At 36.2% G+C, this 12,662-nt stretch overlaps 1 protein-coding gene across 1 annotated transcript in view; it reads right to left on the minus strand.

Annotated features, from left to right (window-relative positions):
* The window catches only part of COL3A1 (collagen, type III, alpha 1), a 39,946-nt gene that overhangs the window by 11,395 nt on the left and 15,889 nt on the right, over positions 1 to 12,662 (minus strand). Inside the window, exons 8-34 of the mRNA XM_010862916.1 lie at positions 12,233 to 12,286; positions 11,566 to 11,619; positions 11,363 to 11,416; positions 10,648 to 10,701; positions 10,176 to 10,220; positions 9,983 to 10,036; positions 9,514 to 9,558; positions 8,881 to 8,934; positions 8,375 to 8,473; positions 7,618 to 7,662; positions 7,372 to 7,470; positions 7,121 to 7,174; positions 6,891 to 6,998; positions 6,648 to 6,701; positions 5,957 to 6,055; positions 5,276 to 5,329; positions 5,021 to 5,119; positions 4,634 to 4,687; positions 4,269 to 4,322; positions 3,885 to 3,938; positions 3,367 to 3,420; positions 2,990 to 3,034; positions 2,352 to 2,450; positions 2,153 to 2,260; positions 1,889 to 1,942; positions 387 to 440; positions 250 to 303 (exon numbers count right to left, since the gene is read on the minus strand). Of these exons, the coding sequence (XP_010861218.1) occupies positions 250 to 303; positions 387 to 440; positions 1,889 to 1,942; positions 2,153 to 2,260; positions 2,352 to 2,450; positions 2,990 to 3,034; positions 3,367 to 3,420; positions 3,885 to 3,938; positions 4,269 to 4,322; positions 4,634 to 4,687; positions 5,021 to 5,119; positions 5,276 to 5,329; positions 5,957 to 6,055; positions 6,648 to 6,701; positions 6,891 to 6,998; positions 7,121 to 7,174; positions 7,372 to 7,470; positions 7,618 to 7,662; positions 8,375 to 8,473; positions 8,881 to 8,934; positions 9,514 to 9,558; positions 9,983 to 10,036; positions 10,176 to 10,220; positions 10,648 to 10,701; positions 11,363 to 11,416; positions 11,566 to 11,619; positions 12,233 to 12,286 (1,755 nt within the window). The remainder of the gene's footprint in view (positions 1 to 249; positions 304 to 386; positions 441 to 1,888; positions 1,943 to 2,152; positions 2,261 to 2,351; positions 2,451 to 2,989; positions 3,035 to 3,366; positions 3,421 to 3,884; positions 3,939 to 4,268; positions 4,323 to 4,633; positions 4,688 to 5,020; positions 5,120 to 5,275; positions 5,330 to 5,956; positions 6,056 to 6,647; positions 6,702 to 6,890; positions 6,999 to 7,120; positions 7,175 to 7,371; positions 7,471 to 7,617; positions 7,663 to 8,374; positions 8,474 to 8,880; positions 8,935 to 9,513; positions 9,559 to 9,982; positions 10,037 to 10,175; positions 10,221 to 10,647; positions 10,702 to 11,362; positions 11,417 to 11,565; positions 11,620 to 12,232; positions 12,287 to 12,662) is intronic.

A 12,662-nucleotide genomic window follows, 5' to 3' on the forward strand; every position in this document is an offset into this window, starting at 1 on the left:
CATATTATTACTTATGCAACTTTTATATTTTTTTTTTCCAGAATTACTTAGGAAAGATGGCAAGATTTTAAATGGTCTCACAGTCTCTTGTGAATCTTAGCTTTAAGAACTTTAACCTTGCCTTGCATGTCATATGATGCTATCCCACCATTGAGACTAGGACCATGGACAGAATTGCTAAAGAGGGAGGCACAGGTAGCTGCTGCCTGTGTGGGGCTCAAATGATGTTAAAATGTCTGTAACACTTACAGGGCCACCGCGAGGACCAGCTATACCCGGAACTCCAGGGGCACCACTTTCACCCTTAAAAAAGAAAAAAAAAAATTGTCCTTCATCCAAACAGCAACAAAAGACACTTTCTGTTTCTAAACAGTGTTAAGTGTTACCTTATCTCCAGGCTGACCAGCTGGGCCAGGAGGACCAATGGGACCAGTGGGACCCTAAAGAAATAGAAATATACTTTAATATTGAAGATGAACAGCATCATTTTCCTTATTAATCAAAAGGCATATATATGGATATATTGTTCATCTAATAAGCTAGATAATGTGCTCTCCTTGATGGCTTGAATTAGATACTCTTTACTCAATGTGAAAATACCACACAGTTTACTAAATACAAGATTCAGTGGCAATTTATTGATCCAGTTTTCTTTCTATTGCAGAAGATAAATAAGACATGATGTAAGATCTTACAGTCATATCTTTTAAAATTAAAGTGTACTGCTTTATTTAACTGTATAATAATTCAAAATATTTAATTTAACCAAAGTATTGTTGCACATATCAAAGTTTTCACATCAAAATTTTCAAATATTAAGGTTTACTTATATTACATAAATATTAGATTTTAAAATATTGGATGATGGCTTACCTATCTAGACTGTTAAAAGTGAAGTATTTATGAATTTGTTTAAAGCAACTTCAGTAAAGATAATGTCTATCTAATGGCTTAATTATCATGTTTATTTGCTACAGTCATATCTAGGTGTTTTCTAATGTGAACAGAATTGATTGTAATGTGTTTTTTTAACTTTTATTTTGAAATAGTTTTATGGATTCATGGAAGATTGCAAAGAAATATACAGGAAAATTCTGTACATCTTTCTCCCAACTTCTCTCAGGATTGCATCTTACAGAATTATGGTATAGTAATCAAAACCAAGAAACTTACATTTGTACAATCCATAGAGTTTTTCAGATTGCATCAGTTACACATGCACTTCTTTTTGTGTGTATATGTATATGTAATTTTTAATGCAATTTTATTATGTATAACCTTGCATGACCACCATCACAATCAAGATATTCAAATATCCAATTACCATAAAACACCCCCTTATATCATCTCTTTATAGTTATATCCATCTCCCTCTCCCCTATTCCTAACTTCTGGCAACCATAAAACTATTCCACATCTCAAATGTTTCATGAACATCATGCAGTATGGATCCTTTCAAGACTGACTTTTATCACTCAGCATGATGTCCCTGGTGTGTGTCTGCGTTGTTGCATGTATCAACGGTTCATTCCCTTTTATTGCTAAGTAGTATTCCATGGTATGAATATACCATGGAATTTCAATGCTTTTTTTAAAATGAAAAAGTTCCTTCATGAGCAGTATTGATTATCTTGGATTTTAGTGAATTACTATGACTTTAGCTTGTAATATTTATCATACTTTTGAGATTTTTCCATTCTCAGGTCATTGTTGAACTGTTAGTGATAGAAGTCAGGAATTTTAACAATCATGTCATTTAGTTCTTTTTAATGCCCTGAAGGTGGCAAAGTATGATCTAACTTATAAGGAGTTTTTGGAAAAAATAAGTTGAGGTGAAGGGCTGTTCCATACTACATAAATTTTGCTTCTCCCCAATTTGAGTACTCACCCGTGGACCATCTTTCCCTGGAGCACCATCGACACCTGAGCTGCCAGGCTCACCCTGTCAAATAAAAAACAATGGCATCAGATTAGAGGCATCTCCAATGAAAATATGACAAAAAGAGGAGCAACCCTCAAGAGTCACTGCAATGTATCATAGGTGTCCCGATTAAAAAGTTTCTCTAGAAATGGATTACTTTCCAGTAATGTTGCCTTCCTTTAACCAAAAAAGTCTGTGATATTACATAATTAACAGAAAATAGGTTGATACCTTGTCACCCTTTGGACCAGGGCCTCCAGGACCCCCTCTTTCTCCAGGCATTCCTTGCAGACCAGGTGTACCAGCAGAACCAGGTGGCCCAGGGGGACCAATAGCACCCTGAAATTAAAGGAGAAATCATAGCTCACAAGAAAGATAAGGAATGCATTTTGTAAAATCTAAGTGAATTGAATTGGGTTGGGGGAGTTACCTTTCCTCCTTCGGGACCAGGGGGGCCAGCTCCACCTCTAGGTCCAGGGGGCCCTCCTGCTCCAGGAGGTCCGCGTTCACCGGGAGCACCAGAATCACCCTGTAGGAGGAAGACAGAAAATCCCTGTTAGGAAACTCAGGCTTCAAACCAAACAAAAACACCCTACATTGTATTATTTTGATACAGATCACAATGCTTTTAACTTTTGAATAATCTGGAAATTTTAACAATTATAAACTGCATTTGATCAATTGAGTGAAAAATGGAAACTTAAACTGAGTTACTCTAAGCAAAGGAATTTTTATACCTGGCCTGATGAGCTAGCTTTGACTCTATTACTATTTTATCACGAGGGGAACATTTGAAAGGTTTTCTCTCAAAACCGTTTTCCTGTAGAGAAGCAATGCACTAGAAAGGTTTTCTTTTGAAATTTCAGGCCCATAGGTGACCCTACTTTGTTTATTCATGTCAGAAAATTCAATTTTCTAGATGATGCAAATTTAATGTATTAGAAATGTCTTGGATTACCCTAAATGTATTCATCAAACATTTTCAATGTTGCGCTTCTAAAAAAGGAATATTTTGGTTTGATATACTAAAAATGCTGAAGAAATGAGAAAGTAAGTTGAAATATTTACCTTGCCTCCTGGAATTCCAGGTGCACCAGCCTCACCCTTTGGACCCTAGGACAGTGATGACATTGCGTGATTAGGCTTCTATCAGAATGTATGTTATATAAATAAATAGGCAAAATACACACTTGACTTGTTCAGTTTATCCAGTCATGAGCTATATTCTCTTCTTTAAGGTCCTTTTATGATAAAATTCAAACTTTTAATGGAATAGTTATGACTCAATTTTGTTTTGTTTTGTTAATGAACTAACAAATAACATTTGTTATTTCAAAACTAAATGTTAAAACTCAGATACCGTGGCATGAAAATGTGAAAGCTAATCATTTATAAATGATTATTCTTTTGGCTTCTGAGTTTTGAAAACGTGACATGCAACTTACAGGTTCACCAGGTTTTCCGTTTTCTCCTGGAGGACCACTCGTTCCAGGCAAGCCCTATAAAGAATCATATTTGTATTGTATAATCACTTCAAACGTTGATTATAGGAAAGCTTCTCTTAGTAAGTGTGTTTCTGCAGAGTATTCAAAAAATGGTTCTAGCAGTCTTTTTAGGTGTAGAAAATTTGTAGCCCTCAGAATCCTGTGACAGAGGGGTGATATTCATATCTTAGAAACCTATGTTCATTTCCCTCTATTCTTTCTGTTGTTGTATATAAAATTGAATCATGATTAGATGAATTTAGCTATATACATTTAAATTACAATAAAAATAAATATAAGCATATTGAATTATGTGAACTTCAAGGTAGAAGTCAGATGCACACATTTTAAGCTAAAGATGAATTATCTTTCAGTGTCACAAAAAAATGGAAGTGTTGATTAACTTAACAAATATAGCTATCAAATGAAACTATTGATAAAAATAGGGGCCCAATGACATTTAATTAACAAATTCTTACTTGCAGTCCTTGTGGACCAGGGGGTCCTGTGTCTCCTTTGTCACCAGAAGGGCCCTATGTAAAAACATAATACGAGATGCTTCACTATAAAATATCTTTTCATATTTATCCACATATTTTTCATCTCATCAGGCCAATTGCTTAATTTAAAAATTAATGGTATGAAGGAAGGCAGAGTCTGGCTTGTGGAAGTGGGGTAAGGAAGACATATACGGCACAAACTTTACTCAGTGTCAGTATTTAGCTAGCTGATTAAATAAACAATCTTCATAATTGCTTTGGTGAGCTATACCAATACAGTGGCAGAGACTGTATAATTCCCAAAGTCTTCCCTCAGGCCCACTCCCATCCACTTCCGTTTCCAGTTCACGCGAGGAAACTTACAGTAGGTCCTGGAGGACCCTGAGGTCCGGTCTCACCATTCTTTCCAGCAGGACCCTAAAAGAAAGCAGTTATGGAAGCAGAGATCAAGAAAACAAAAGTCGTGGGGTTGGAGAGAAATGCCTCTAATACAACAGGCATTGCCTCAGCTTCCAGGATCTAATGCCTGATGACCTGAGGTGGAGCTTATATAATAATAATAGAAATAAAGTGCACAATAAATTCAGTGTGTTTGAATCATCCCCAAACCATCCCCTCTCCCTTGGTCTTTGGAAAAAAAATTGTCTTTCATGAAACTGGTCCCTGAGGCCAAAAAGGTTGGGGAGCACTGTCAGAGGAGTGGAAATGAGTGGATAAAATCTACATACCTGAGGGCCAGGACCTCCAGGGCCACCTCGTTCTCCATTTTTTCCAGGAGCACCCTAAAGAAGTAGCCAGTATTTACTAAATCTCAAAAGGAAATTATTCATTATCATGTTCTCTCATGTTTTTGATCTGCCCCCTACTCACACATGTATATATCCCCAACTGAAAACTTATTTCTAGACTAGGCTTCCATAAGTGTTCTGCTCTTTGCCCGGAACTCCAGAAGAAAATACGTTAGCTCCCTTCTTACACGGTAGAGGGAAGCTTCTTTCTCTTATACTCTTCTGTGCTTTGAAGTGGAAATCAGTTTGGGGCCATCTGCACCCCCATATGGAAAATAAAAGAACTTCCATCAACTATTTATTGAAGAAATGAAGGAAGGAACTCACATCGTTTCCTTTGGGACCAGGGAAGCCCATGACACCAGGCTGACCTCGCGGACCAGGCGAACCTGGAGGACCGGGTCGACCCGTCTCTCCTTGGCTTCCCTAATAAGAAAAAATTATATTAACAGAAATTTCAAAAAGTCTGATAGAATATGCAGTGTACATCCTAAAGCTATACAATATACATGAAGGCTAGTCCAAATTGTGCATTTAACCATTCTCTGGACTTGTAAAATGAGATATTGAAAATGTACTCACAGGAGGCCCTGGTTTCCCATCACTGCCTGGTCCTCCGGGGCTACCAGGAATACCCTAAATTGAAGAATTCAGTCAGTCAGCTGATTTAAAAATGATAATTAAAAAAAAAAAACTAAAAAATCTATCTATAAAATTTTGAGATTTCCACTGACATATGTAGCCTCATGGAGAAGGCAATGGCACCCCACTCCAGTACTCTTGCCTGGAAAATCCCATGGGCGGAGGAGCCTGGTAGGCTGCATTCCTTGGGGTCGCTAAGAGTCAGACACGACTGAGAGACTTCACTTTCACTTTTCACTTTCATGCATTGGAGAAGGAAATGGCAACCCACTCCAGTGTTCTTGCCTGGAGAATCCCAGGGATGGGGGAGCCTGGTGGGCTGCCGTCTATGGGGTCACACAGAGTCGGACACGACTGAAGCGACTTAGCAGCAGCAGCAGCAGCAGCAGCAGCAGCAGCATGTAGCCTCATATTTACACACATTTTTCTGTCTTTAAATATCTTACTGAAGCATTCTATTTTATGTTCTTCAATCTATACCAGGTTAAATTTTTGTAAAATAATTTTGTTTCATCTGAGCCTACAAAACATAGTGTCTGACTTAAGTTATTTTTGAATGCTCTTCATTTGCTTTTCCTCTTACTAAATGACAGTGTGGATCAAACAAGTGTTTCTCTTTACCCTCAATCCTGGACCTCCAGGGAGACCATCTCTGCCGGGCTCTCCAGCAACACCTCTGGGCCCTGCAGGGCCTGGGCCACCACGGTCCCCAGGAGGACCCTATGTAGTGAAATAAACCAACATGTATGTAAAAGAGCCTTCGTTGACCTGGACATTGATGGTACTGGGGTTGCAGCTAGAGAACTTCTTTTGGCCCCTTCAAGAGAGATGGGACATTGCCGACATTCTCAGTGTAAAGCACATTATCTATTAGCTTGCATAATATATTAAGGTAACTTTGATGAACATCACATGCTGAAGGAACTGATATTTAGTGGGCTTAGCAATATATTTTGGTGCATATAAAATCAAATATCTTTGATGTTATGAAATCTGATTTATATTGCACTTCAGAGTTTTCGAAGAACTTTCAGGCACTTTAATTTATTCTTGTAATTATATTGAGATAAATAATTCCTAGTTGAAAGATAAGTTAAAGAGTTCTCACAGAGGTCGAGTAACATTAGTTACAAAGCTAGGAGAATGGCTGAACAGGAGCTGGAATCATTGTTTTACATTGGGAATTATTATTATTTTTAGTTCCAATATATTTCCTTCAAATATTTAGGTTTTAATTAATGGGAAACTGTTTAGAAGAATATATCTTTATATAGCACAAGCATTTCTGAAAATTGAAACTAATGTTCTATACCTTTTCTCCTGGAAGGCCATTTGCTCCAGCAGGTCCTCGGAATCCAGGCACACCCTGGAAATAGTGAAAGGCAAATATTTAAGTCCAAAACGTGAAAACTTTTCCATAATTCTCATAGTATGAGATGCTTCAAAATAATCTTTGTGATTGAGTACTACTCAGATTAAGAACAAACACAGTTGCCTCACCACGAAGGTGAAGTTCTATGATTGTTTTCCTTTTCCATGCCCATGGGAGACATACCCTTTCTCCTGCAGCTCCAGGAAGTCCATTTGCACCAGGTTCTCCAGGAGAACCATCTTTGCCATCTTCACCCTTAGGTCCTGCGATACCTGGAGAACCAGCTTCTCCCTGTGAAATGACAGAAATAATGACTGAACTTCAAGCACTTTTTTTTTTTTTTTTACCTGCTTAGTTCTTAACTATGTTCTATATTTCTAAGAAATAACTGAATCTGTTGAGGCAATACTTACGCGTTCCCCACGTGGTCCTGGGTCTCCTTTGGCTCCATTCTTACCGGGTTCACCCTAAATGGAACATAATTGTGGCTTAATAAACAGGGAGAATAGACTAGCAAAATCATCACCAGTCACAGCAGATTCAATTACAAAAACAATGAAATCAATATAAATTCAATGGAACAAGAACAAAGAGCCTGTTATTTTTATTGTGAGAAAGAAGCCACACCTCTCAGACAATGAAGGAAAACAAACAAACAACTTACTGCAGCACCTCGTTGCCCGGGAACACCATTGGTGCCAGGTGGCCCTGGAGGACCACGAGCTCCTATCAGCCCAGGAGCCCCAGGAATGCCAGCAGGACCCTGGAAACAATCCAAGCACATTAACATGAGCCAGACTTGAATTTTCTTTTCTAAGTAACCAACTTAAATGTCTTATCATGCTAAATACAAAGGAAGCCAAAAATATGTGTTGAACTGAGATGAGGGTGAGTTGTGGGGACATCTTACCATTTCACCTTTGCCACCAGGACTACCATTACTCCCAGGAGGCCCCTAGAGTGGGAAAAGAGCATATTCATAATAATGCCAACAGTGCACCTACATTTGAAGCTGCTTATATAAACTAAAATAAATTTATTAATGGGTGTTGTGCTTTATTGGGGTAGGAAATGAAGACCCACTCCAGTATTCTTGCCTGGAGAATCCCATAGACTTAGGGATCCCACCAGGCTACAGTCCATGGGGTCACAAAGAGTTGGACATGACTGAAGCGACTTAGCATGTATACATGTTGAGCTTTACAGAGATTAGGTGATTCCTCCAACTACAGGACAACACATAAAAAGTAGCAAAAAATGATCATTATCTGAATAAATTAAAGATAATATGCACTTGGACTAAATTATTAATAAGTACATAAAGAGAAGAGTTTTTTTTGGTCTGGTTTTCTTTTCTGAATTTCTCTGATTGGTGATTAGTTTGGGGCATAGTCTTCAAGGTATCAGATAGCTATTCATCCTCTACTTCATTCGGTGTCATATAACCACAACATTCATAAATTCTAGAAAAGCACAGACCTCAAAAATTAATTTCAGTATTTAAAATCAGTAATTTCAAAACAATATTTATCTTAGTAGAGGCACTGCAGAGCACTAGCATTTTTTTTTTCAAAAAAGTAACTTTAATTGACAGCAACATTAAAATATATGCTTTCATGAAATGAAGTGTAGCAATACTCTTCCTCTCAGTCGTTTTTGGTACTTACAGGGGGACCTGGAGCACCAGCATGTCCCTGAGGTCCAGGTTCCCCTCTTTGTCCAGGGGCGCCACTTGAACCAGGAGATCCTGCAGGTCCAACTTCACCCTAAGAGATGAAACCCCTAGTAGTCAGTCTCCCTTTCCACTTCTAATCTCTTAGCTAGTTTATTATTCAGTCCTGCTTAAATCCATCTCCCAAAGGCTGGAGTAGTATGAAAATTAAAGTGAAGTGTCATTAATCATAAAGGCAGAAAAAAATCATAACCATGTATATAACTGTGTTATCTCTGTTCACAGAAAGAGATTGGGAGAAAAGAAAAGACATCGGAAGAGATCAGAATACTGAAAGTCAGGGATAACATCCCCTTTGGAGTCAAAGACAGGGCTTCAAACATCCATATAAATCAAAGAAATCCATGTGACTATTAAAAAATCATTTCCAAGAAGCAATCCAATGATTTTATAAAGTCTTCAAGATATATTTTACATTCTTCTATGGAAATACATGCTTACCTTAGCACCAGGGGAACCAGGGAATCCTGCAGTTCCAGGAGGACCAGGGGGGCCCTAAAAAATGAAAAAAACATTTCAAGATCTCTTAAGTAAAGGAAAACTCATACCACTGGTAAATAATGAATGGTTACATACACAATACAGAGGAAAACTGTACAGATAAAAACAGTATTATCATCAGAGATGACTATTATATGGAGAAACAATATGGCAGAATAAAATGAAAAATTTGATCCCCCTTTCCCCACCATTTATGCCATGAATTCTGTGACTTTGTATAGGTTGCTTACCCTTGAAATGTCATTTGTAAAATAGAGATAGCATTATTATCTATCTTTGCGAGACTCTTATAACTGTCCCATATCCAATATTAGCCCGTAACTAACATTGTTAAGCACCATACAAATGTTAGCAACTGGCCAAGTATAATAAGGAGCATCAGAATTTTGTTAATGGACTTAGAGTTTTCAGATTAACTGTTTCTAGATTTTGCTTATGGGATTAGTATCAGTTTGAATCAGATATTTATGAAAAATGTTGAGTTTTAGGTGTACAATCCATATTATCCCAATATCCAATCCCATAATCTCTCCTTACACTAAGCACATCAGGGTTCGACAAAAAGTTGCTTACCGGTTGTCCATCACTTCCTCGAGCTCCATCATTACCTCGAGCCCCCTAAAAAGAGAATTTGGTCTCAAACATCTTCCTCTTTCTGAAAGGCTGCTCACAAGTGAAGTGATATTTTAACTAAAAGTCTGATGCAACTGAGTTGATTTTTCTTCTAGTGTATTAAAATCTGCTTAATGATATACTTAAAAAGGCAAATTGTTAAAAAATCTGATATGTACAGCAATGATCTGATGTAGAAAATTTGGATTCTGTGTTTTAAGAACTGAATGCAAATTAATACATTAAAAAATCCTCACCAGTTAAACTATAAAATGCTTATTTGTTTGCTTATAATTATTGCTAATTATGGAGGTGACTTTAAATGCAACTTTATAAAAAGTTTTTTGCAGATTGTCACAGCCTGAAAACTAACCAAGGTGCTTATCGGTGACTCAGATTGCAATTGTGTAATGACAGTAGGAATACTCACTGCGGCTCCAGGAAGTCCTGGCCGTCCTCTCTCACCGGGAGCCCCTCTTGGACCCTAGAGGATAAAATTAGAAGTGTGGTCTTACTTTCAAGTAGACATGTGTAAGAATGGCTGGGGAAGCAGGGAGGCAAGTTCTGCATTAGATGGAAGTTAATAATAAAGTTGAAAATTGTATGATAAGAAACATAATTACCATGGGTCCAGGAGCTCCATTTTCACCTGGAACGCCATTTTCCCCCTAGGGACATGTAACATATGTCACCATTTTGTGTAACAGGAAAAAAATTTATAATTTTTTCAACACAGTATGTTATAAAAAACATATGGAACCGAAGAAAAAGATTACATTAAGCAATATCAAATTTTGTAGCAATCTTATATACTGTAAATCTCATATTTTCATTTTAAAAACTTGAAGACTAAACAGAAGAAGTCAACGTGTTACTTGGGGATACTTAGTCATTTCGAATCTAGACAGTTTAAGTTATCAGCTTTCATGGAAGCTTTAATAGAACATCTCAGTTATATCTCCCTATTATTTAGCTCCTAAAATGTAAAACCCAGGTAGGTTTTAGAAAAATCCAAACCCTAAAATATAAACCTTAAATATAGCTATAACATTTAAATAAATTTATTTATCAAAATGTGAGTTTGTTGTGATTTACCTTTAATCCAGGAGCACCAGTTTCGCCTTTCTCTCCATTTCGTCCATCAAAGCCCTATGAAATATAAAAAAGTAGTACAAATATTAAGACCTGTTAACAATTCAGAATAGTTAAAAACTTTACATTACATTTTTATAGCTAGCTTTAGCACATAGCACTCTTTTCAACACTGACATAAATGATTTAAAACTCTGTTAAGTGCACTAAAGAATTGAGACATTGATTTTACAGTAAAAAAAAAATGTGATCTAATTAGAAAGTACAATTTAGTTCAGTTAGGAAGTTGCCTTCACTGTAGAGTAGCAAATATCTGTGTCATAAATTTTATTTCTATAAAGTTGATAGAATTTCCATCTAGTTGTTTGACACTACCTAATATTTTGCCTAGAATAAAGTCATTTGATTTGATCTATAAATCATATTGACTAAGAATAGTTATCAATAATGTATTTTCATCTTTTCTGACAGTGGCAATGAGACACTTATTCTTTTACAAATATTTTCTGTGTACTTAAGTTCAGCTTTATTGATTTATGTAAAATAAGTAGTTGATTTGGTCAACAAAGTTGATAGATTTAGAAAATGAAAACACAAACAAACAACTAGTTGGAATTAGTCATTTTTGACACACACTCAATTGCCCAATAAAGTTGGCTAGGTAAATAAACATAGTCAAATGGAACAACTTAAGAGTTAATTTAGAAACTGTACTTACTCTATGTCCTTTCATACCAGGGAATCCAGGCATACCAGCTGGGCCTTTCATACCCTAAAAAAAGGAATAAAAAAGATATTAATGAATTTTCAAATAGACTCACAATCCAGTGTCTTCTATTTTAAAGTATAATTTAATCATACAATTTCAACTGAAGACCACTGTGATTACTCCAACTAACTCATTCTATACTGAAGACTTACAGGAGGGCCAGGAAATCCTCGCTCTCCAGGTCGTCCGGGTCTTCCTGATTCCCCCTAGATGGAGGAGAAAATATATGGGAGCTTGTGTAAGAGAAAACTCACTGCAGCCAGTTAGTGAACTGATTACTTTGTATTTCTCTCACTGAGGATTCATGAACACGGTTAGGCTAAACATATGGTTGTGAGAAAAGATTCCTCAGCAAAAGGAATGAGGCGTGTTTCTCCCACCTTGACATAAACTCATCAAAAATTCAGGCATCACTCCAAACAAATATATGACCAACTCTCAACCCAGTGGGAAGAATTTGCCATTGGAAATCAAAAGGAAAAAGAGAATAGAATAATATTAATGGTGTTTTTTAAGTTTTTGAGTTCATAAAGCACTGATACCGATTTCTTTATTACAAGAGACAAAGAGAAGAAACATCTCTAGTTAAGCGATAAATTCATGGGATGAGGGGTTTTGTTAGTTTCGAATTTTAAAAATGGTATATATACCTATACAAATAGATCATAGATATTCAGAGATTAACATGAGCTTAAATGTTATTAAGATAGTAAATTTTGGAGTAAGGTTTTTCTTTGAGATTCTAGAACATGGTATATATTATTTAGAACATTCCAGCTTGAATTGTACTGCATCCCCATGCATTTCTTAAAAACTTACATCTTTTCCAGCAGGGCCAGATGGACCTATAGCACCAGGAGGTCCTGGAGGACCCTGAAAAAAGGAAATAAAAAACAAATACATCTGTAGATTTTTCTGTTATAATCAATTTATTATTATAATTAGGTATATTCCTAGAAAAAAATCCTTTTAGAAAATACTCTGAAAAAAAAAAAGAAAATACTCTGTGTGTCTCATTATGAAAATGACACCTTGAATTAATAGGTTACCCATATTAAATCCAATTATTACTGTTTATTAAACTTATTTTTAAGAAAAATTAAAAGTACCGTATATCTGTGTTTTATATATATTTATATATATATATATAATTATATATATATATAAATACATCATATATATATAACCCAAATACACTTCTACATTTTTGAGATATTGAACTTTTAAATATATAGGTATTTTGAAATAT

This window comes from Bison bison, unplaced genomic scaffold (genome assembly GCF_000754665.1).
Source record: "Bison bison bison isolate TAMUID 2011002044 unplaced genomic scaffold, Bison_UMD1.0 scf7180017864485, whole genome shotgun sequence".
NCBI lineage: Eukaryota > Metazoa > Chordata > Mammalia > Artiodactyla > Bovidae > Bison > Bison bison.